The sequence below is a fragment of the Amphiprion ocellaris genome, chromosome 4 (genome assembly GCF_022539595.1).
Source record: "Amphiprion ocellaris isolate individual 3 ecotype Okinawa chromosome 4, ASM2253959v1, whole genome shotgun sequence".
Lineage (NCBI taxonomy): Eukaryota > Metazoa > Chordata > Actinopteri > Pomacentridae > Amphiprion > Amphiprion ocellaris.
In genome coordinates, this window is record NC_072769.1 from 27,562,502 (window position 1) to 27,585,479 (window position 22,978).

The window sequence follows — 22,978 nt, forward strand, 5'->3', positions numbered from 1 at the left end:
CAACAACAGAGATCCAACCAATATCAGTATTTTTACTCACATTTTATTTATGTAAAGAAAAATCGTCTGATGCATTCTATTGACAAGGTAAAACTCTGGCACTGGTTGGCACAGTAATCTGCTTATGTTTGGTTCAACGTTTAGTCAGTAATGGGTTTCTCTTTAACCCGACCGACTACTGTAGGTTTCAGCCACACCAGAAAAACAAAAATATTCTGGTTCAGATCAATAAAGCCGCCCACTTGCTGCTTTTGTCACATGGTCTGTCTAGACGAGCTGCTGTCTGCATCCATATTTGGATATCAGTAGGATGAGACCAGAGTGTAGTAATGGTGAGTCATGAATGTAATACTGTAATAAAAAAAGGAGTAATTTACAGTAGATTTGAGTCATGTTTCAGGTTTGGGTGTAATATTTGGCAGCGTCACTTTAGTTTAGTCCAAATATATGAAAATCTATTTTTAAAAAAACATATAAACAACAATATATGATGAAAAATCCAACAAATATCAACAACATCCTGCAACATCCTGGTGTTTTCAGCAACTTATATGTGTGTGTGTGTCCTTTTGTGGTAATTTTTGCCTGTTTTTGTTGTAATATCACAATTACTGTGGTTCTTGGGCGTCTTTTTGTTGTAATTTTACATCGTTTTGTGTGTATACTATGCGTGTGTGTGTGTGTGTGTGTGTGTGTGTGTGTGTGGGCCTGTGTGTGTATGTGTGTGGTAATATTGTGCCTTTTTGTGGTAATTTTGCCGATTTTTATTGTGGTTTTCCATCTTTTTGTTGCAATTTTGTGTCTTTTTGATGTAATTTATTATATTTTTGTTGTATTTTTCCATCTTTTTGTTGTGATTCTACATCTCTTTGTGGTGACTTATTGTTTTTTAGCAATTTGTGCATCAGTGTGTATGTTTTTGTGGTCATTTTTGCCTGTTTTTTAGTAATATCACAATTATTGTGGTTCTGTGGCATCTTTTTGTTGTAATTTTACATCTTTTTGTTGTGATTTTACATCTCTTTGTGTTGATTCTAACATTTGTGTGTTTGTGTGGTAACTTTGTGTGTTTTTGGTAATTTTGCATCTTTTGTAGTAATTTTGTGACATTCTGTGGTGATTTTGCCTCTTTTGATTTTCCATCTTTTTGCCGTGATTTTACATCTCTTTGTGGTGACTTTGTGTCTTTTAGCAATTTGTGTGTCTTTGTGTGTCTTTTTGTGGTCATTTTTGCCTGTTTTCATAGTAATTTCACATTTATTGTGGTCCTTTGGTGTCTTTTTGTTGTGATTTTAGATCTTTTTGTACTGATTCTAGCATTTGTGTGTGTGTGTGTGTGTGTATGTGGTGATTTTGTGCTTTTTGTGGTAATTTTACCTTTTTTGAGGTAATTTAGTGACTTTTTGTTCTGATTTTACATCTCTTTGTGGTGACATTGTGTCCTTTAGCAATTTGTGTGTCAGTGTGTGTGTTTTTGATGGTCATTTTTGCCTGTTTTTGTAGTAATTTCAGATTTTTTTGTAGTCCTTTGGTGTCTTTTTGTTGTGATTTTACATCTTTCTGTGGTAATTCGGTGAATTTTTGTGGTGATTTTATATCTCTTCATGGTGACTTTGTGTCTTTTAGCAGTGTGTGTGTGTGTGTGTGTGCGTGTTAGTAGCAGTCCGCTATGACCTCCTGTTGTGTGTCGGGTTGACTGCGAGCTGAACTCGCGGTCAGGATGTCCTGCAGCAGTGACAAGGGAGAGTTGTGAACGTGGTCGCTGCTTCGGGTCAGGACGTCCAACCTCTCGTCCAAATCCAGAGACCTCAACACTTCACACACACTCACACATGGCGTCTGACCCCCGACGCTCGCCGCTTCCTGTCCCGCCTCGCCACAGTCGTCACAATTGACCACTTCCCCTCCACTGACACCCCCCTCGGCGTTGGCGTCTTTAGCCTTCATCACCAGCATCTTTCTGATCTCTCGCGCCCAACCGCATCCGGGCAGTTCACAAGTCACTCTGGCAACCGTTGCCATGGCAGCAGTTGCATCCAGGGCCCCTAGCGACAGCGGACAAACCACCTCTCTGAGTGTTATCAGCAGTCGACAGGCCCTCAGAGCTACAGGTCTGTCGCAGTCGACCAGACCGCTCAACAACGCCGAGACGACCCCCCACTGGACCAGACTGTTCAACACACCGACCACATCCTCCTCGTTGTGCGTCCGTGTGTGAAGCGTGTTAGGAATCACGGCGTAGGGGTGTGTTTGAGTAGGATTACCTTTCGTGTAACCCCGCTGACCTGAAAAGGCTTCGTCCAGCAGCAGCTCTGCCAACTCCAGTGTGTGAACTTTCACTTCCCAGTCCAGATCGGCGCTGCCTCGAGAGAGGACTGAGCGAACAGACGGCATGAGGAGGGAGGAGGAGGCGGGCGACTGCACACACGAGTGTGAGGACATCGAAGACAACCAGGCGATGAAGTATCGCACGACGGCCCTCCTGGCGAATCCCTCGGTGTCCCAGGAGAGAACTTCAAGCAGCTGATTCACGATTTCAGTCTGGAGGGAAACAGAAGTTCAGGTTATAGATATAAGTCAAATTTAGGATTTACTTCCTGTGACTGTTCAGATCAGATCTGGATAAAGTCAGTCGTGTGCAAGTGAGCTGAGATTTACATGAGGACCTCAACATACAAATAAGAAGTGAATCACACATTCTGTAAACTCCCACACAGAGAGAGGATTAACCAGACAGATAACTGCTCCAGACCTTTAATAAAATGCAGTAAATTCAAATTAATTCTCAACTTTTTATGATGTCAGTTGGCATTACAGCCGCACGCATATTTAAACAGGTTGAGCTATGCATCACTTACTTGGGAGTAGTAGAACCATAGATAGACAGACAGACAGATAGACAGACAGACAGACAGACAGACAGACAGACAGACAGACAGACAGATAGATAGATAGATGCTGGCTAAAGAAACACAAATAAGGTGCCTAAGATGCTGGTATTTACAGAAACGTGCAAAAATTGTTGGTATTTACAATAAGGTGCAAGTCAGTAGTATTTATATTAAATAGAATGTTTTGAGGGTGTTCAGATGGAGAGAGAGGAAGAGGTGAAGAAGTGTGTTCAAGCAGGTTGGAACAGGTGGAGGAAAGTGTCAGGTGTGACGTGTGATAAAAGAGTATCGGCAAGAATGAAAGGAAAGGTGTAGAAAAAGGTGGTGCGACCAGCGATGTTGTCTGGTTTAGAGACAAGTGGTAGAGCTGGAGGTAGCAGAGATGAAAATGTTGAGGTTCTCTTTGGGAGTGACCAGGATGGATAGGATCAGGAATGAGTACATCAGAGGGACAGATGATGTTAGATGTTCTGGAGATGAAGGCCAGACTGAGATGGTTTGGACATGTACAGAGGAGGGACAGTGAATACATCAGTAGAAGGATGCTGAGTTCTGAACTGCCAGTCAGAAGGTCTAGTGGAAGACCAGAGAGGAGGTTTATGGATGTAGTGAAAGAGGACATAAAGTTAGCTGGTGTGAGAGAAGAGGATGCAGAGGATAGGGTTAGATGGAAGCAGATGATTTGCTGGGGTGACCCCTGAAGGGAAAAACCGAAAGGAAGAGAAGAAGAATGTAATGAGGGTTCAGAATGCAGTAAAACAGAGTATTAAATATATGTCCCACTTGACTTGGTCAGGACACAAAGAAAACAGAACTAAATATTTTTCTTCTCTTTCCTATGTACAATTAATTCCTCCCAGCAGTCTTGTTCCACCAGTGAAACGTTGAAGTGTTTTCAACCTACCTGCTCCTGGGTGAGTGCTGCCCCCTGCTGCCAGCTCGCTGCCAGTGTCTGCGCCAGTGCAGAGATGGCGCTGGCTCTAACGTAACTCTCTGTGTCCTGCAGCGCCGCCCTGAGGAGAGGAGTGGTGAAGCAGCAGCCGCCCAGCACAGCAACTGACGCATCCGACGCCTCCTCGGCCGTCGTCTGGATGACTCTCACCCCCGCCAGGCGTCCCAGAAACTCCACGGTTGAGTCTCTCACCTCCCAGCGAATATCACAGGAACGTTTCCTCACCACCTGGAGGAGATCTGACAGCGACACATGCAGAATATCATTCCTGTCACAGAGAGGAGAGGAGCTATTAACCGCAGTGAAGAGGCTGCTGGCGGGGGTTCACCTTGTCTGTGCTGGTCTGTTATGGAGGAGAGATCTGAGCAAACAGACATCCACTGCACTAAGGCCTGGAAGGACTTCTGTAGTACCTGAGAAACACAAGCAACTTAATGATACAAAACCTCATGAAAAACAAACATAAGTAGAAAAATATGTCCTACAAATACAAACATAAGTAGAAAAATATGTTATAAAAATACAAACATAAGTAGAAAAATGTCATAAAAATATAAATATTTGTTTAAAAAAGTCCTACAAATATAAACATAAGTAGAAAAATATAACCAAAAAATATGAAAATAAGCAGAAAAACATGTCCTAAAAATATAAACTTAAATATAAAAATATTAACATTAGTAGAAAAATGGGCGTTTGCTATCGTACCAAATTTATATGTCCTTTTATGTCCTGATATGAGGCACAACTAAACTGAAAAGACATATATTTCAATACATATCTACTGTATTGTAACCCTTAATCATCTGTCATCATAGCATATGGTGCTCCAAATACCTTAAGATTCAACACATTACTTCTTAATTTTACTGTTTTAATTTTATTATTACTTTTGACAAAAAAAGAAATGTTAAGCTTTTGACTCTGCAAAAAAAAGTGAGAAATAAGAAAATTAATTGGGTCATCAATGAAAACAAACAGACAAATGAGTGGATGATGGAAACACCTGAATTAACAAAACAGGCAACCAATGTTTTCTCATAAATGGTTCAGTTCCAAACAAAAAGGGAAAATTAAATTGTTTTAACATACAAGCATGCTTCAGACAACAGTGTACTTCCAGCTTAGAGATAGATTTAACAAAAACTGACTTTGTGTTAAAGAAATATCTGAACCAGTTCACCCTGCACAAAGCCAAGCCTCACTAACGATCCTCTGTACCAATGGAAGCAACGGTTTTGGAATGAGGTCTGAGTAGTAAGGCTGTGATACTCAAGTGTCCAAGTTATTGTAGACTTAAACGGCTCACTAGCAGTAGAATATTAATGTAAACTTACAGTGGGGTCGGAATCGGGATTGTCCAGACATTGTACGAGAAGTGTGAACACTTCGGCCAACTTGACTTCCACTCCTGAGACAAACGCACAGTTATAATGTCAAAATGTTCACTTAGTTTGTGTTTTTGTGCACATAAAATCTATTTTGGAGGAGTAAACAGCAAAATTAAGTGCCATCACAGTACATTTAATACTTAGACAGCAGACATTTCACTGCTCTTTAACAAAAAACATGATCTAACAGGCTTAATTACCAAATAAAAGAAGTGGATAACGTCACATTTTATATAATTTGATTCAATTCAGCTGAAATCTGTTTGTGCTGTGGTTGTCTTTGCCTCCGTTTTACCTGGGCTGCCACTAAGGGCTGTCAGAGCGTCGAGAGCACATTTCTGAACTTTGCTGCTGCCGATGACGTTCCTGGAAACTTCACGACAGCCGGAAGAAGAGGAGGACGGGGAGGAAGAGTCGCCACTGCAGAGCTTCAATAACGACAGAACTGCAGTGACAATTAACACTGGAGGACAGGGGAGGCAGTCAGCAGCCTGAAGGAGGATAGACAGACTGATCAATAGAGGGATAATAGTAGTTGGCATGCAAATTGTGCTGATCAAAGAAACTGGAATAAGGTGCCTAAAATGCTGGTATTCACAGAAATGTGCAAAAAATTGTTAGTATTTATAATAAATACAGAAGATTATAAGAGTATGGAATACAGTAACTACATTATTTAAAAATTAAAAATATGTTCTAAAATATATGACCTAAAAACATGTATTTTTAAATGTTGTTAAAATATAAATAAGTAGAAAAACATGTCCTAAAAAATATAAACATATGTAGAAAAATGTGACCTAAAAATATAAACCGAAGTAGAAAACTAAGACCCAAAAATATAAACATACGTAGGAAAATATGTCCTAAAAATATAAACATCATTAGAAGAATATAACCTAAAATTATAAACATAAGTAGAAAATATGACCTAAAAATATAAACAGAAGTAGAAAAAAAAATTATGCATTTTCCCCCACAAAAATTGTTTGAATTTACAATAAGGTGCAAATCTGTGGTAGCTACAGTAAAATAAACTATGATAAGAGTACAAAAAGTGATGAAATAATGTCTTATAAAGTACAAAATGTGCGATATGAGAATAGAACTAATAATAAAGAGCATATAGGTGTAGGATTATTGGTTTATTGCATGGTTTAGTTGAGTGAAAGTGACAGAATAATGTCTTTTAGTGCATAAGAAATACAGTCAGTGTTGACTCTGCTGCCCTCTAATGTTCCAGACTCACCATCAGTGTCATCTGTGGTGTGTTTGTTAAACAGACGCAGATCAGGGAGATGCAGGAGGTTTTATTCTTCAGCTGCTCCATCATCAAGAACCGTTGCTCGTCTGCTGAATGAACAGAAACCATTCTCAGCTGCATAAATTTAACACAACAGACTTTGTAAAAATGCGTACATGTGTGCGTGTTACCTGTGGTGGTGAGCAGATTCAGGCCGGTAATAATGTCGAGGGGTAGCAGCAGCACTCGAGCACTCTGGGCCGTGTGAACAAGGTCGCTGCACATAAGACGAGAAACGGGAAAAAAAACTCAGAGTCCACGGGAATGTGCGAATAAATAGTCGACTGCCAAATCTCCTCAAACATAACCTCTGCAGACGGAGGCTGAGCTGCCAGGCGTGAACCCGCAGCAGAATGTGACGCTGTGCTGTGAACAGATGCTTACTGAAGGCCTCGGCGGAGAAAAGCAGCTGCTGCCTGAATGAGGTCGGCGGGTTTCCTGATGTTCAGCATGAAAGATAGAAGACGGGAGACGCGCTGGTCTGGTGCACGACGATTAACGTCGCAGCTGCTGAAACAAACACGGGAAGACTTTTAGAACTGCGAGCCCGCTCATTAAAAGTTGACTTGATACGATAATTACCACAGAGCAAGTTTCCATCCTTCTTTTTACACATTTAGGCAGCAACAGTTGAGTCCATATTGTACAGTAAATCTACTCTTCTCTCAGCATCATAGTGCACTCAAAAAAGTCACTAACTACACTTAAAAACACTAAAAAACATGGTGGAAGGAACTGCTCCAGATCCAAAGATATCACCTCATCAGTGAAGCATCTAATATTTATTGATGATGTGACATGTTGTGTCATTTTTGTGCTTTTTATGTGTTATTTTGGCATCGTTTTGTGTCATTTTTGTGTCTTTTTCTGTCATTCTTGTGTTGTTTCAGCATCCTTTTGTGTCATTTTTGTGTTGTTTAAGCATTGTTTTGTGTTATTTTTGCGTTATTCAAGCACGATTTTGTGTCATTTTTGTGTATTTTTCTGTCATTCTTGTGTTATTAAGGAATTGTTTTCTGTCGTTTTTGTGTCTGGAATTTTTGCCTTTATTTGACAATGAAGAGGCACACAACAAACAACCTAAACAAGAATTTGAGCAGGGACACTGCAGTGATGTGGCAAGTACTATAATCATTTGGCTTTAGAGGCACTATGGGGGTCATTTTTACATGCATTTTTAATAATGATTGTCAGCTTCCTTGCAGTGTATACAAAATATTGCAAAGAGCTGCAAACAGCAGCACTGCATATCTGCATATTGGAGTCGCTCTGACAAATATTACTAATGGCTTGCTATGGTTATTTGAACACAATGGAGCCATGCTTGATGCAATTAGTAATAATTAGCGTGCATTTCCAACTAAGGTCTATTTCACACATATCTTTAAATGGGGTTTTTCCTCTTTCTGTCTCAGGAAAAGATGACTAAGGTGCCAAACCAACCCTAGTGGAAAATCTTACTGATCAAAGTTCGCTCTTTTATAGCTTAAATAAATAAACAAATTTTGATTCTTATTTTAGTTTCAATTTTGTCTGATGTTTCTCATATTTTTCTCAAACTTGAGATGTATATAAGCTTTATTTTTTACAAATATAATACAACCACTGTATTTAATTATACTGAGAGATCTTCCTAATATTTTGCCAAACCTGTTTTATATAAATAAAAGTATATAAATACATATTGATACATATATATGTGTGAATGCATATACATTTAAAGCTCACATTGAGAAAAAATTGTTCCTTTCTCACTCATATCTGCTTGTGAATCTTAGGAGAACAATATGAGGAAACATAACAGACAAAATCCAAACTAAAACAAGAATCATCATTTTGTCTCCAGGCTATAGAGGAGCATACTTTGAGCAGTAAAATGTTCCTCTGGGTATATCCGTAAGCCTGTAACCTGGCAATTGAAAATAAAGCTTTTTTCAGTTCAGGTAGGATACTTAAAATGGCGCATATATGTGGACTGATTGTGATGCTTGTGTACTTCAATATAGTGGAAAATATGATTAAAAATTTTTCAGCTACTATATGTGCCAGATAATGGCACAAAATCCTCTCGCTATACAAGAAAACTGAAAATTGAGTGTCTAAGCATCTTCATCCAGGAAAGAATTCTCCTAAAACTGCATTTGCGTGTAGATGAAAAGCCAAAATGTGGAGAAAATGCAAAACAAAACCGATGTACATGTGGCTAAAGTCAGAATTTGTGCAACTGGAATGTCTATTGCAATATTTGTCCACACTTTCTCCAGCAAGTCACTGGTGTCAATCGAAACTCAAAATTGGAATAAAAAGCATCTCAGACTTCAAGGTGAGTTCAGAGTAGAGGTTTTACTTTGCCACAGGTGGCTCCAACAGGACAGGGAAAAAGGTAATTTGAGGTACTAGTGCTCATGAATGGTTGTTTTCTAGTCTTCATTGTCTTGGTTGCTTTGGTCATTGGTGTATTTTCCATATTTTACTGAATTTATTACTGTCTTCAAACCAAATTACACAAAGTAGGCTCTTGAAAGTTGTGTTTTACATATAAGGGAGGTTTACCTGTATGCAGCTAGAATGACGTCCATCAGAGGCAGAATTAGCTGACTGTAGCCGGCCACCAGCAGCTCGTCTACAGAGTCAGCGACCATCTGCAGCAGCTTCTCCCACAGAGGAGGTCTGGTCTGGGCCAGCAGCAGGGCCAGAAGTTTGAGGATCTGCAGACTCTGGTGAAGCTGTGTGTTTTCTCTGGGAACCAGCGACTTCTTCAGGCACTCTGAGATCGCCGTGACAACAGCAGCGTAATCCTGATTGGTTTCCACAGTGACAGCAGAGTATTCTAAGTCTGCAATGGAGCCGCCCGACCTCCCAACATCTTCTCCTTCCTCGTCCACGTCGTTACTTCCTACCGAGGAGACGGACTGGCAGGAGAGCAGGACGTGGGCTAGCATTTGATTGGCAGCAGAGGCGACGAATAAGCTTTTGTCTGTCTGGAGTTGTAGGAGGGGCTGGAGGAAATCTGAGGAATCAAACATAAAAAACTGTCTAAACTCTGAATTTACATTATTATTATTATACAACATCTTTATTCCTCATCATTGCCTGTCTCCTTCTCATGAAATTCTCCTACGCAATTATATAAAATGAGAGAAGATATTCGTATTAGGGATCAACCGATGCCAGTTACTGGCAATCAAGAACAACCGATAAAGGAAAATGTGTATATATATATATATATATATATATATATATATATATATATATATATATATATATATACATAATACATACATACATACATACATACATACATACATACATACATACATACATACATACATACATACATACATACATACATACATACATACATATATATATATATATAAAACGGTCCAGATACAATTCTTAGATTTCAAATCGGATAAAACAGCTTTAACTGATCAAAAATATTGGAAAACAAACACAACAAAAATATCATACAGGACGGACTTTGGACAATTGACCCAAAAATGTTAACTAGCCATTAGCATAGCCTTAGCCACAAAAACTACAGACCGAGACAGGAGGCTGCATCAAACCTGAAGTAGTGCATTTAATTTAGCAATAATCGGTCATTAAAATACAGATAATTGGAAAAATGCCAAATATAATCCGTCAGGTCGATAATCGATCAATCTCTATTTCCAATATAATGATCACCTGCTTGTACAAAGAAGCTGAGAGCCTTTGGGTGCTGCATCATTGTTCTTAAGCCCTGGATCCAGCCAATCCGTATGCAGGGATCCTCCCAGAGTCCTGCTTCCTGCCAGTGCTGAAGGTTAAAGACCAGGTCCAGAACAGAGGACTCCTGCAAGGAGGGGGACATCATCATCACAGGGGCAGGTTACAGCCAGGGAAGGTTGGCTTTAGACTAGTTAATAATAACTCACCATACCCCACTGTTACAATCGCTGTGAACTGGACTTTGCATTTTCGCATGAATCAAACATCACTCAAATAACTGTCTGTATGTTCCCTCTGTGTGCTGCAGTACCACTGTTACTGTTCCTATTTATACATTTGTGCCTGCACTCAGTAATTAAATTTTATGTTATTGTGTGTTAATTTTACAAAGTAGGTGTTTATGGGACTGAAAGAAGGGACTTGCACCATCACTTTATATCATTGCTATGCAGTGTATGACATGCTCTGAATGAAATGTCATTGTTTTATTGACAATGACAATAAAAGATTGAATTGAATTGAATTGAATTGAATTGAATTGAATTGAATTGAATTGAATTGAATTGAACAGTTTAGTAGAAGTATTCTGGGCTTTACCTGCAGAACTTTGAAGGCAACCTCGGTTACAGCCACGAAGCCAGTGAGTCTGAGAGTGAAAGAGAGGATGCTGGGGTCCAGAGCTGTGTTGTGGACCACAGTGGATATGAATTCAAGCAGACATGGGCATGACTCCAGCAGAGATGTCCCTTCATTGGGTGAGAAGACAGTGATACAGATGTACAATCCTGGGCGACAAAAACTGTGAACTTCCTTCTTTCTTTCACTCTTTGTGCATTATGTATTCATCACTACACATCCTAGCTTCATTTTTTAGCCATAAAGAGAAAAGACTAAGATGCAAAAAGTATCAAAAAGGCACACAACTCCTCTGCCACACAATACAGGAGCCTGTTAGCAATTCAGTTCAGTGGATCAAATGATTAGTCAATTAACAGAAAATTAGGTGATAGAAAATATAATAGTTTGAGCCACTTTAAAAGCTAAAATACCAAAACTTAGCTGATTCTTTCTTAAATGCATTAAACCAGTGCTATTCTTAATTTTAATGTTTTATTATACTAAACATCCTTAAGTTTTGGAAAGTGGTTTGTAGGAAGCAGACGTTTCTTTTTTTTTGTTTTTGCACAAATATCACTAAAATAAACCAAAAAACAACTTCAACTTCAGCTTTATTGCCATTCAGCAATGTACACAGTACACAGTTAAATGAAATGACATACGTTGGAGAATAAAGTAGTTATCATAACAATTGTCTACTATACAATATTTGAATTTTTGTCAATGATTAGTCAATCGACCAAAAAATATTCAGACTATTTTGAAAATCACATAATATTCGGTAATAATCAGTCATTTTAAATGAAAAAATACCAAAACTTCACTGATTCCTTCTTAAATGCACTGAGTTAGTGCTATTCTTAATTTTATTTTTTTATTACACTCCTTAACTTTTGGAAAGTGGGTTGTAGGAAGCAGATGTTCTTTTTGGTTGTTGCAAATATCACTAAAATAAACCAAATAATTATTAGACAACAAAGTAGTTATCGCAACAATTGTCTGTTGCACAATATTTCGGTTTGTCAATGCATTCATCAAAAGAATCTGTGCAATATGACTGATATGCGCAATAATGTTATTTTTTAGAACTAGCACTTGTATATATGTTGATTTATTTTTACACCACAGTCCTTAAATGTTTGCACTATCTGCAAATTTCCCTACTGTGGGATTAATCAAGGCTTATCTCACTCGCCAGCTTTACTCATCAGTACATTTATGTTTATTGCACTTTAATGCCTCCACTTTTTCTACTTTTTGGAGTTCCACAGAAATACGCAAAGAGTTCATAGAAACAAACACATTCACCAGGTTAAGTGCTACTAACCAGCTTTGGTGAGCCCTGTGAACCAGTCCAGCAGTTTTTCCAGGCTGGTGTCATCGGGCAGAGAGCTCCCTGAGGCCGCCAGCACCTCACAGACCCGGGGCAGCAGCGACACACACTCTCTGTCCATGGTACCAACCGGAGTGTGTGTTACTAAACCAACTTCTGAGCTAGCAGCTACATGTGTCTAGCAGCTACATTTACAGCTGGAACAGATGGAACTGTAGCTAGAAGCTAGCTTGTGTAGCACAGAATAAACAGGTCCAGCTAGCTGAAAAAACGGAAATATCATTTTTTCTTGTACTTTTGCTAAACATCCATGTCGCGGTTAATAGTTTCAGATTTACCGGTGCGCAGCTTCCTTTCTCTTTTGCTTTCAGTGCAAAATTTGAGTCCGAACAAAGATGGCTGCGCTGTTTCCTGATCTATAAACATCCGTAACTTCTACATCCCACGTGTTCCTCTGCTCCGTATGTTCTATAGATCTACTGCTCCTGCGCAGCCCGTCCACCCGCCTACGAGCAGGTTCCGGTGTTCCGTTTCCGTCACATCGTCCATTTTCACGTTTTCGCACATGGTGCTGCACCGGCCGACGACCGCCAGCCGCTTCACTTCTGGGATTCTGCTCCGTTGTAGCTAGAAATCCGCCTCGCAGTGCCGTTAAATGCAAGATACGGTGGATATGGTGGACGACCCCGAGTATGAGGAGGAGGAGCCCTCCTTCAGCGACCCGGAGGACTTCGTGGACGACGTCGAGGATGATGGTGAGCGGGGAGCAGGAAAAACGCCGGCTTTCTGGCCTGTTGCTAGCAGCTAGCCAACGGCTCAACGGTGCTGCTCCTTTAGATGCTAAACAGCTAGCTAGCTTTACAATTCGATATTTAGAATAAAATTAACAATTCCTCCATATTCAGAAATAGTTATCAGGAATCAAACAGAAACAGAACCGTTTCCCTCGAAGTCCTCAAAAATCGTGTTAACACAATTTCGCTTAACGCCCATTAAAGCTTCACCCAGACAGCCGCTAACTGTGGCCCTGTCGCTGACATTTAGAAAACTGAAACAGCATATTATTTAGACTAAGCAGTTAATAAACGTTTTCTCGAAGTTGTCTGTACAGATAATTAAGGCCAAGACCACCACCGTGACCCCTCAGTATGTAGATCATATGGATCAGCTGGTAATACTAGCTATCTCAGTGTAACGTTGGTCCATGTTTAAGATGAGTCTGCAGCATTATGCCCTCAGTTCTGCAGGGATAACGTGAACCTTATCATGATTACATTTTAAGGATTAATACCTTGCATTCAGTATTTGCATTCTTTGCTAATTTATTGGTACAATCAGTAAATCTAATGTAAACCAATACATCATTTATGCAACAAATCCTGTTTTTAGTATGATCTATAATGGCCAGAGAATTGGAATTCACTGTACTGAAATTATATTGTCTGCTCATTTAGTTCAATGTGGGCAAGCTAAATATTAGACATATTTCATTGTACCGCACTACAATTTAACATTATGACTTGCAGCCCTCTGAAATGATCATGTAGTTTACTCAACAAATTTCAAAAACAAAAATGAGTTTTTGTATCAGATCATGTTACTTGAAGTTTGGTCTACTGAATAAATTTCTAATTATTAAATCAGTTTTCTAAAGATCTATATCTAAAGTCTGTTTTAATTCAGTCATTTATTGGCATGATTGGTGTATTGGGAAATTTGGGCAGTAAGCAATAAATATGTGGTACCTTCCATTAAAATCAGTTAGCTGTCCCATATACATTAAACTGAGAAATATCAGGGCATAGAAATGTGACTATAAGCCCAAACTAACGCAGGCAGATCAGAGAAAAAACTACCTTTATATCTGCCCTTTCTCATTTTCCCAATCCTCCTCTTCTACTTTTCAGAACTTCTGGGTGACATCCTGCGGGAGAAGCCCCAGGAGGCGGATGGCATAGACTCGGTGGTGGTGGTTGACAACGTCCCTCAGGTGGGCCCGGAGCGTTTGGAAAAGCTCAAGAACGTCATACACAAGATCTTTTCCAAGTTTGGCAAGATCACGACTGAGTTTTATCCAGAGGTTGAGGGCACGACCAAAGGGTATGACCCCGTCTTCTTGGATGGGTTTTATTTTATACGCAGTGATGCTCTGTTTACAGTTGAATCAAAGATTTAAACTGACATCTTGTTCTTGTAGATACATCTTCTTGGAGTATGCTGCTCCTACCCAGGCCCTTGAAGCAGTAAAGAACGCAGACGGATACAAACTAGACAAACAACATACATTCAGGGTCAACCTCTTCACTGACTTTGACAAGTATGTATGCAACATTAACCAAGAAACTTGCACGTTGAAGTGGGATGCAAATAGAATAATACTCTTTGCTTATTCTTCCCAGGTACATGAACATCAGTGATGAGTGGGAAACTCCAGAGAAGCAGCCTTTCAAAGACTTTGTGAGTCTTTTTTTTTTTTTTTTTAAAATTATTAAACAAATACTAGGGTCAGTCAGTGTTGTCTCAGCAAAGGTGCTTGTTTGATCATCTCAGAATCTCCTGAAATTTTGTAGGAATGATCTTTGGCATCTGAAACGCACATTTTTTTTTTAGCTTAAATTCCAACATTTTCACAATTTTTTACCCAATAGAAATTTCCAATACATGTCTTGTGAGTTTGGAAATTGAACAAGATGCCACTTTCATATGTCCGTATCTCTTGACATATATGTCCTCTAGTCTTCAGATTTTTAGGAGATGTTCAGAATATTCTGGTGAATGGAGAGAATGTAGCAAATTAGATGATACTTCTATCTCTTACTATCCCAAATTTCATCAACCTACCCATGATTCAAGATGTTCATCTGGCCGTTCGGAAATTCATTACTTTTTTACCTGTCAATTTTGATTGGTCATAACTCCCATTTCTACTAACATATGAAAGATTTCTAAGCATTAATAATGTCATTCAGACAGTATTCTCACAATAACATTGATCAAACAGATCCTGTGTATTACATAGAGATATATTTTTTGCCACATTCTTTGAAAATCCGCTTTATTTGTAATTTCTGAACAAATCTTGAATCTTAGAGGTCTTAAGCACAAAACAGTGGCTAGTTTGCCAGAATCTGCGACATTCTTTCCATTCACCTGAAACTTCTAGATATCTCCTGAAAATGTGAAGACTCTGGGACATATGCTTCCAGAGATGTGGACATCAGAACTGGCATCTTGCTCCGTTTCCAACTCATGAATGATTTACTGAAAATTTCTATTTTATGAAAAATTATGAAAATGTTGGAATTTCAGTAAAAAAAAAAAATGGGCAAATGTCAGTTTCAGATGCCAAAGATCATTCCAAGAAAGTTTCAAGAGATTCTGAAATGGTCAGCAACCACCTTGACACAGAATGACTTTTCGCTCTTTAGGTACAACTTAATTAATTGGTTATTCTACTTAATCCGTTTGGTGAAGAAGTTTCATCTTAATATAACAGTTTAATTATAAAGTTGACTGTTTCTATATGAGCAGAATAATCAGTTGTACTCGCCATTAACTGTCCGTCTCTGTTTAGGGTAATATGCGTCATTGGATTGAGGACCCAGACTGTCGTGACCAGTACAGTGTGATTTACGAAGCTGGAGAGAGGACGGCCATTTTCTCCAATGACGCTAAAGAGCCAATCACAGTTGAAGAGAGAGCAGTAAGTCATTAACTGCGCACACAGTCGGTGGGACATTTAGGTCTAATGGGGTCATATTGAATGTAATCCACCAGCCCTCGTTGGTTTGCAGACTTAATATTTTTGTGCTTCGATGCAGCGCTGGACAGAGACGTACGTTCGCTGGTCACCTAAAGGCACCTACCTGGCCACCTTCCATCAACGTGGCATCGCATTGTGGGGCGGCGAGAAGTTCAAACAGATTCAGAGGTTCAGCCATCAGGGTGTGTCCCTCATCGACTTCTCACCATGTGAGAGGTAATCTAAACCGCTGTGGAGCAATACTAATCCTGAGGACCACACCCTTTATCTCCTCTTAGCACGTGATAACAAATAGTACTCTCACCTAATCCCATCTCATTAATTATCTTATTTTAATCTTGTTCAAATACAGAGCTTATTCCAAAAATTGATGTAGGTTTTAAAGATTGTTTTATTATTCATATTTTGTTGCAGACAACACATGTACAGATGAATTATTCAGTACTTTTATCAGTAAACAGCCACATCCAAAGGCAATGCAAATTTTATTTAATTTACAAATAAAAACGGTAAAATGTCATCTAAAGCAATAGTGACTTCAAGTACCAACCCCAGACAATGGCACAGAAGTAAACTCTAAATGAAGGTTAATGTCAGAAGAATGATGCATTACCTGAGTTGTCTGAAGCTTAATGTGTGGTTGTGATCCCTTCCAGGTATGTTGTGACCTTCAGTCCACTCATGGACACCAAGGAGGACCCACAGGCCATCATCATCTGGGACATTCTCACCGGACAGAAGAAGAGAGGCTTCCACTGCGAGAGCTCTGCACACTGGCCCATATTCAAGTAAGAACACTTTATTCTTGTTCAAGTCTTAAAAGCTTCACATTTGCTGCTCCTCCAGTGTTTGAAAGTGTTATAACTTAAAATGTTTGTTCTCAGATGGAGCCATGATGGGAAGTTCTTTGCTAGAATGACCCCAGACACATTGAGCATCTATGAAACTCCAGTAAGTAAACTTAAAAACATTTTAACTATATTTTTTTAAGTGTGCAATTGATATTAAAGCCATGTTTCTACTATTTTCAGTCTATGGGCCTGCTGGACAAGAAGAGTCTTAAGATTACCGGCATCAAGTAAGAGTCTTTGATGTTGTTATGACTTTTTTTTAAATTACATGCTTTAAAGTGTGACATTATTCTGTATAGAGATATTAATAAGAGTCTGTGTATTTGTGTATCTCCAGGGACTTCTCCTGGTCTCCTGGTGACAACATCATTGCATTCTGGGTGCCTGAGGACAAAGATATCCCAGCAAGAGTGACTCTGATGCAGATGCCTTCCCGTCAGGAGATCCGTGTCCGCAATCTCTTCAATGTTGTCGACTGCAAACTGCACTGGCAGAGAAATGGAGATTATCTGTGTGTGAAGGTGGACAGGACTCCCAAAGGAACACAGGTAGTCAGAAACGATAGAGAAGGGAAACAGCTGACTTCTCACTGGTAAAAAATCTAGTTCTAAATTCAGTGTTATATGTTTCAGGGCGTTGTTACCAACTTTGAAATCTTCCGCATGAGAGAGAAGCAGGTTCCAGTTGATGTGGTGGAAATGAAGGGTAAGAACATATGTATGTTTATGTACATGCACGCACGCGTTTTGTTTTTCTTTCCAATAGTAAAAAACTAAACTGTCATTCTTTTCGCTGTTTAGAAAGCATCATAGCGTTCGCATGGGAGCCTAACGGCAGCAAGTTCGCTGTTCTCCACGGAGAGTCTCCGAGAATCAACGCCTCCTTCTATCATGTCAAAAATAACGGCAAAATTGAGCTCATAAGTGAGTTTAGTGGACAGATATGCAAACTTATGGCAGAATGTTGTCCAAGATAATATGGCCTCTAAACTTCCACTGAATGTGCTGTTTTGTCTTTTGCAGAGATGTTTGACAAGCAGCAGGCCAACAGTATCTTCTGGAGCCCACAGGGACAGTTCATGGTGCTGGCTGGACTCAGGAGGTCAGTTTTTTTATATATGCATGAGAGAAACCAATATAAGAAGCCACTGATGACAAACTAAATAACTTTTCTGACACCTCGTATGAGAGCAAAGCTCCTGATTCTAACGCTACTCTGAGGCTCAAAGTATTTTATATCTGCGCTGATTAATGTCTTCGAATGTGCACATAAACTTCACTTTCTCTGTGTGTGCAGTATGAATGGAGCTCTAGCCTTTGTGGACACGTCAGACTGCACCATGATGAACATAGCAGAGCACTACATGGCCTCTGATGTGGAGTGGGACCCAACTGGTCGCTATGTCGTCACCTCCGTCTCCTGGTGGAGCCACAAGGTCCAGACCAACACACAAAGAACACCTGGCTGTGGCTCTGCTGTCTTACCAGTCCATAAAAATACCTGAATTATCATCCATTTACATTCTTTTCTTCACCTATCATGCATGTAGGTGGACAACGCGTACTGGCTGTGGACGTTCCAGGGCCGTCTCCTTCAGAAGAACAACAAGGACCGCTTCTGTCAGCTGCTCTGGAGACCCAGACCTCCCACCTTGCTCAGCACAGAGCAGATCAAGGTACCGTTTTATCTGTACACCATCTGTGTATGGAGCCAGTGATGACAAACGTAACTTTTCTGACACCTCGTATGAGAGCTGCACTGTGGCTCCTGATTCTAACTCTGATCTGAGGCTCGCAACTTCCTGTGCATTTATACATCGCATACACCAGAGACGTGCAGTTAGGTTCTTGGCTGGTTTACAGTCAGATTTACAGATCTATGAACCCAAAGGAGTCACTATTGAGTTGGCTGCATGCACATTGAGTACTGGTTATGTTTCATATCTCAGCATTCTTTACACACACATAGGTAAGGTATTTGGCTCAGAAAGAACAATATATTTATAGCGAGAGAAAGCATTTACTTTGCACCCTCCATGTGTTCTAAATTTTCCATTGCATTTCCGCAATTCATACTCATTCAATTCAAATTAAAGAGAGCGGTGCTCAAAAAAACAAACACAAAATTAATATTTCGTTGTTTTTTAAAGCTTTTAATTCAGATGCTTTAATTTTTAAAAAGGACTGTTCAACAAAAGAGTAACAAGAAAAACTAAATATTTTATTTAAGCTCAAAATGTAATAAATATTTGATTGTTTTTTTCTTAGTCCATTTTTTTTTTTTGATAAAATGTATAAAATTGAAAACCGTTCACCTTTTGTCCGTTAGTTTGAATCAAACCTTTGATCATCTGTTAGTTAGCTCTTCTTGTTTTGACTGAAAACTGACCGCACGTCCCTTACATAATCTGCGGCTGTGAAACCTTCCTTTGCGGTAAATGTGCTCTTACTACACTCACTTGTTCTCTTGCAGATGATCAAAAAGGATCTGAAGAAATACTCCAAGATCTTTGAGCAGAAGGATCGTCTGAGCCAGTCCAAGGCTTCTAAGGTTTGACCTGATATGCCAGTGATTGACATGATGTTGTTACACATGAAGAGCTGTATGGGATCAGTCTTGTATCTTGTTGGTTGATCTGAAAAGAGCTGTAAAGACAGAACACAGTTTTGTGTTAACTTTGTGGAGTTTTTTTGGGAATGGGCCCTTCCTGGTAGGAAATTCAAGAAAACCAGCAGCATATTAAACGTACAGAATATACAGAAATAAGAGAAGAGCACAGAGGGGATATGGAGATATAAAAAATATAAAGGCATAATTATTTACAGAATGTATATAATAAAGCTGAAAACTGTGTAGATAATGTGCAAGTAGGCAGAAAAATATAAATCAAATAAGAACTGTGCAGTTACTAATGTGCAAATAACAAGAGATGCCCACTTATGGACATGTATGGGTCCGGGTTGCCAACAGATTTAAATGTTTGTCTCTGAGGAAGAGTTGAAGAGCCGTATGGCCTGTGGGACAAACGACTTCCTGAGTCACTGAACATTTCATTATTTTCTGCTCCCTCGTTAACTGGTGTTAATATAGTTTAGGCTTTTGACTTTTTTTCGCCAGTTGTGTTGGGGCTAAACAAATTAGATAGCTGCTGTTCAATCGTGTTTCTTTCCCTTGTTAGGAGATTTAAAACTAAAAATGTACTTTACTGATTCTGCTACATTTAAGATATTTTATGAGTGAAGTAACACATGCTCCATATTCAGGATCCCAAATGTAAGTCTTGTGTACTGAAGCTGAATGTTCCTGTGTGTGAGTAGGAGCTGGTGGACAAGCGCAGGGCCATGATGGAGGACTACCGTCGCTACAGGGAGGCGGCGCTGCAGATCTATCAGGAACAGAAGAGCATCCGCCTCGAGCTCAGAGGAGGTCAGGGGTTCTCTTTGCTTTTGCATTGCTCGACCGTCGCTTCCCTCCAGGTCATAATTAAGAATATTGACATTTTTCATTGTGTCCTGCAGGAGTGGACACTGATGAGCTGGACAGCAACGTGGACGACTGGGAGGAAGAGACCATTGAGTTTTTTATCAACGAAGAAATCATTCCCCTTGGAGATCTGTAGTCCCCTACGCAGGTAATACCCTAACATAGACTGTACAGCACAAATTCCATTTATTGGAACAACTCTTTTCTTTCTCAGTGTTGTTATTTGATTGCTTGCAGTCAGCTATTTGTCTACACTGCTTATTGGGTCATTCCACAAATAACCTATTTCCTTAATTGGCCCTCATTTTGTTTTACCATTTTAGTTTTATTCCTCAAAAACTTTGGAAAATTCTGCCATCTTCCCAGTATAATGGAGCTGAATGTATTTCCTGATGTGCTGTTGCAAATGTCAACAACAGTATCTTTCAGTAAAAGTGTTGCATAAGTCCGGGTAACACAAAGTACATGTTGTCTGCAATTTTCAGACACTGTTTAATAGAAAATCCGGCATTTTTTAGCAGATTATTGGGTCCGAGGCCAATTTTATAGAAATAAAAACCTTTTGTATTTCATTGGCGGACGTTCTTTTGAGTTCCTTATGTTATGAGTTGTATTGAAAAAGCAGCTGAAAGTATTTTAAATAATGGAGTTGGAGCTGCTCTGCTGGATAAATGAAATCATTTTTAAGTTATCCCTTTCTTTGCCCATAGGTTTTAATACCGTAGCATATCGGATGACTTACACTTGAATGCTGATCTAGACCATGGTCACTAAAATAATATAAGGGAAAGTGGGGTAGAATGAGCCCATTTTTACTTGAGTTGTCGTCACAGTGGAGGCATGACAGTAATCTCTTAAAAAATAAAACATGGACATATACTTCAGAATGTGGGGCATCATTGGGAATAATTGGTTTGAATCTAAAATAAACTGTTTTTAAAATATAGCTTTCCCCCCCAAAAGAAGTGTTTTCTTGTCTCTACTCAAGCAAGCTCAAAGAAAATATGTCAGGATAAATTGTGCCATCGATTAGGTTGAAGTAATATTGAATGTTTTCTACCTGATATAATGCAAGACCTGTCTGTGTTTGTTCAGCCAAGATCTGGTAGGCATATACTGTTCTTTTGAACCCTGTTCTGGTTTCTTATCTTTTTTTTTGTTTCATGAATCACTTTAAAGTCATTGTGTCGATCTTCATGTGCCACATGACTTATGGACTTCCATTCTTTACTTCTCCTACAGCTCTCTCCAAATCCTTAAGAGAAGTTGAAGACCTGTCTGTCTTCCACTGGTCTAAAAATTAAAAATTCACATCATTTTGGATATAAAATGTAAAAATATGATACAGAATTACAGTAATGTAATTATTTACCAATAATCAACTTAACCCCGGCCTTCGGGCTCAACCGACCCACAGGCTCATCTTACCTCACTCTCCTCTAATGTTATTGGTCTGTGTACTCAAACAAAACACAACTATAAGGTTTTACCACAACTTTTGTTCTGTCATTCCTTCTTTGCATGTTTGTCTAAATAACTTAAAACACTCACTCTTACGCTGCATTTTCCTTCTTCTCGCCTTCAGTCCATCCGTTTTTGTGTGGAAGGAGGAGAGACGAACTGCGTCATTGATTGGAGAAGGACGACCACGCTGTGAATTTTTGGGGTTCATCTTGAGCCTCAATATTCGACTTTAGTGACATCATCAAAGCACGCCTCGCGGGTCAGCAGCCACATCGAGGGACAAGAGAGGATACTTCTTATTGTATATTTTCTCCTTGTCCCTCGCCACCATCTGCCACATTTTATTCCCCGTGGAACTTGGTATTTAGTAATACTGCCTCTATTTTCTATTCATCAACTGAAGTCGCTCGCTGTCTAATCTCAGCCCCGTCTCCTATTGGACCTTCTTCCTCCTGGAGGTGATTGTGAACTAGCCTTACCATGGTAGTGTGTTACTGCAAGGCAGTACAGAGTGCCATACCAGAGGGGGGTGGAGGTGTTGTGACTAAACAAGTAGCCTTGTTAATAAATGTGCTGATGGGGCGCTATAGTGGCCTGTATCCTCCTCCATTCAGACTAGGCTTTCACACAGGGAGGGGGTGCGCAGTGGGAATAACTTTAAATAAACATTCAAATGTAATACTACCTGCTTCCGTCTCAGCGTTTGGTTCTTTGTTCTCGAGGGAATGTCTTGTTTTGGCACTGAAATCCAGCTGAGTCACATAATCCCACCATGCTGAACATACAAGTAGACCTGGTTTAGTAAGTATAGAAAAAGATAACTGCTAACAATTCGCTTCTCGATTCTTTGAAATCGATTCTTTTCTGATCAATATTGTACATGTAAAATCTGCCGTTTTTTGCTGTTTTTTGCTGTTTTTTTTTTTTTTTTTAAACAAATTGAGACATTTAAGTAGAAAAATATGACCTAAAAATATAAACACAAGTAGAAAAATGTCCTAAAAATATAAAACATAAGTTGAAAGCTATGACCGAAACAAGAAAAGCACTCAGAGTGCAGTACTCCGCCAAGTCTGCTCATTGGTTGTATCATTTCCGATGGCTGAAATCTTGAAAAATTCATGGCAGAAATCACGGCACTATAGAATGTAGCCATTTAATATAGACGTACCCACAAACAAAATGACGTGCTGAGCACAGGTGTGTGTTATG

The 22,978-nt window shown here is 39.4% G+C and overlaps 2 protein-coding genes and 2 non-coding genes across 6 annotated transcripts; 3 read left to right on the forward strand and 1 right to left on the reverse strand.

Annotated features, from left to right (window-relative positions):
- Positions 1-23: 23 nt before the first annotated feature.
- Positions 24-12,803, reverse strand: brat1 (BRCA1-associated ATM activator 1). 3 transcript variants are annotated; one of them, XM_035955675.2, is made up of 12 exons: positions 12,200-12,803; positions 10,852-11,000; positions 10,231-10,378; positions 9,091-9,547; positions 6,922-7,047; positions 6,669-6,754; positions 6,484-6,584; positions 5,530-5,725; positions 5,181-5,254; positions 4,172-4,256; positions 3,796-4,082; positions 24-2,541 (listed from the first exon to the last, which is right to left on the reverse strand). In XM_035955675.2, the coding sequence occupies exons 1-12, from the start codon at positions 12,324-12,326 to the stop codon at positions 1,654-1,656; spliced, it is 2,724 nt and encodes a 907-aa protein (XP_035811568.2). In that variant the 5' UTR covers positions 12,327-12,803; the 3' UTR covers positions 24-1,653. The 3 variants fall into 3 exon arrangements, with proteins under 3 accessions (XP_035811568.2, XP_035811567.2, XP_023142566.2); XM_035955674.2 differs by having other exon boundaries at positions 6,484-6,587; XM_023286798.3 differs by having other exon boundaries at positions 6,484-6,754; positions 6,922-7,044.
- Positions 12,744-22,450, forward strand: eif3ba (eukaryotic translation initiation factor 3, subunit Ba). The gene is made up of 19 exons (XM_023286788.3): positions 12,744-12,960; positions 14,113-14,305; positions 14,403-14,522; positions 14,605-14,662; positions 15,780-15,908; positions 16,027-16,184; positions 16,625-16,756; positions 16,853-16,919; positions 17,000-17,046; positions 17,157-17,367; positions 17,452-17,524; positions 17,620-17,742; positions 17,842-17,920; positions 18,116-18,254; positions 18,369-18,494; positions 19,292-19,369; positions 20,137-20,245; positions 20,338-20,450; positions 21,888-22,450. The coding sequence occupies exons 1-18, from the start codon at positions 12,861-12,863 to the stop codon at positions 20,436-20,438; spliced, it is 2,043 nt and encodes a 680-aa protein (XP_023142556.1). The 5' UTR covers positions 12,744-12,860; the 3' UTR covers positions 20,439-20,450; positions 21,888-22,450.
- On the forward strand, positions 17,962-18,043 carry LOC111579508 (small nucleolar RNA SNORD60). Its single transcript, XR_002747085.1, has one exon. It is a non-coding gene; the product is annotated as a small nucleolar RNA SNORD60 (small nucleolar RNA).
- LOC111579506 (small nucleolar RNA SNORD60) lies at positions 18,528-18,612 on the forward strand. Its single transcript, XR_002747084.1, has one exon. It is a non-coding gene; the product is annotated as a small nucleolar RNA SNORD60 (small nucleolar RNA).
- Positions 22,451-22,978: the final 528 nt, after the last annotated feature.

Coding starts and splice junctions, on each gene's coding strand:
- eif3ba (XM_023286788.3), top strand. CDS start 12,861: ATGCAAGATACGGTGGATATGGTGGACGACCCCGAGTATGAGGAGGAG. Junction 18,255..18,368: donor TCTCCTGGTGGAGCCACAAG/GTCCAGACCAAC, acceptor TCATGCATGTAG/GTGGACAACGCGTACTGGCT. Junction 19,370..20,136: donor GCCAGTCCAAGGCTTCTAAG/GTTTGACCTGAT, acceptor GTGTGTGAGTAG/GAGCTGGTGGACAAGCGCAG.
- brat1 (XM_023286798.3), bottom strand. CDS start 12,326: ATGGACAGAGAGTGTGTGTCGCTGCTGCCCCGGGTCTGTGAGGTGCTG. Junction 5,726..6,483: donor CACCACAGATGACACTGATG/GTGAGTCTGGAA, acceptor ATCCTCCTTCAG/GCTGCTGACTGCCTCCCCTG. Junction 4,257..5,180: donor ATCCCGATTCCGACCCCACT/GTAAGTTTACAT, acceptor TGTGTTTCTCAG/GTACTACAGAAGTCCTTCCA.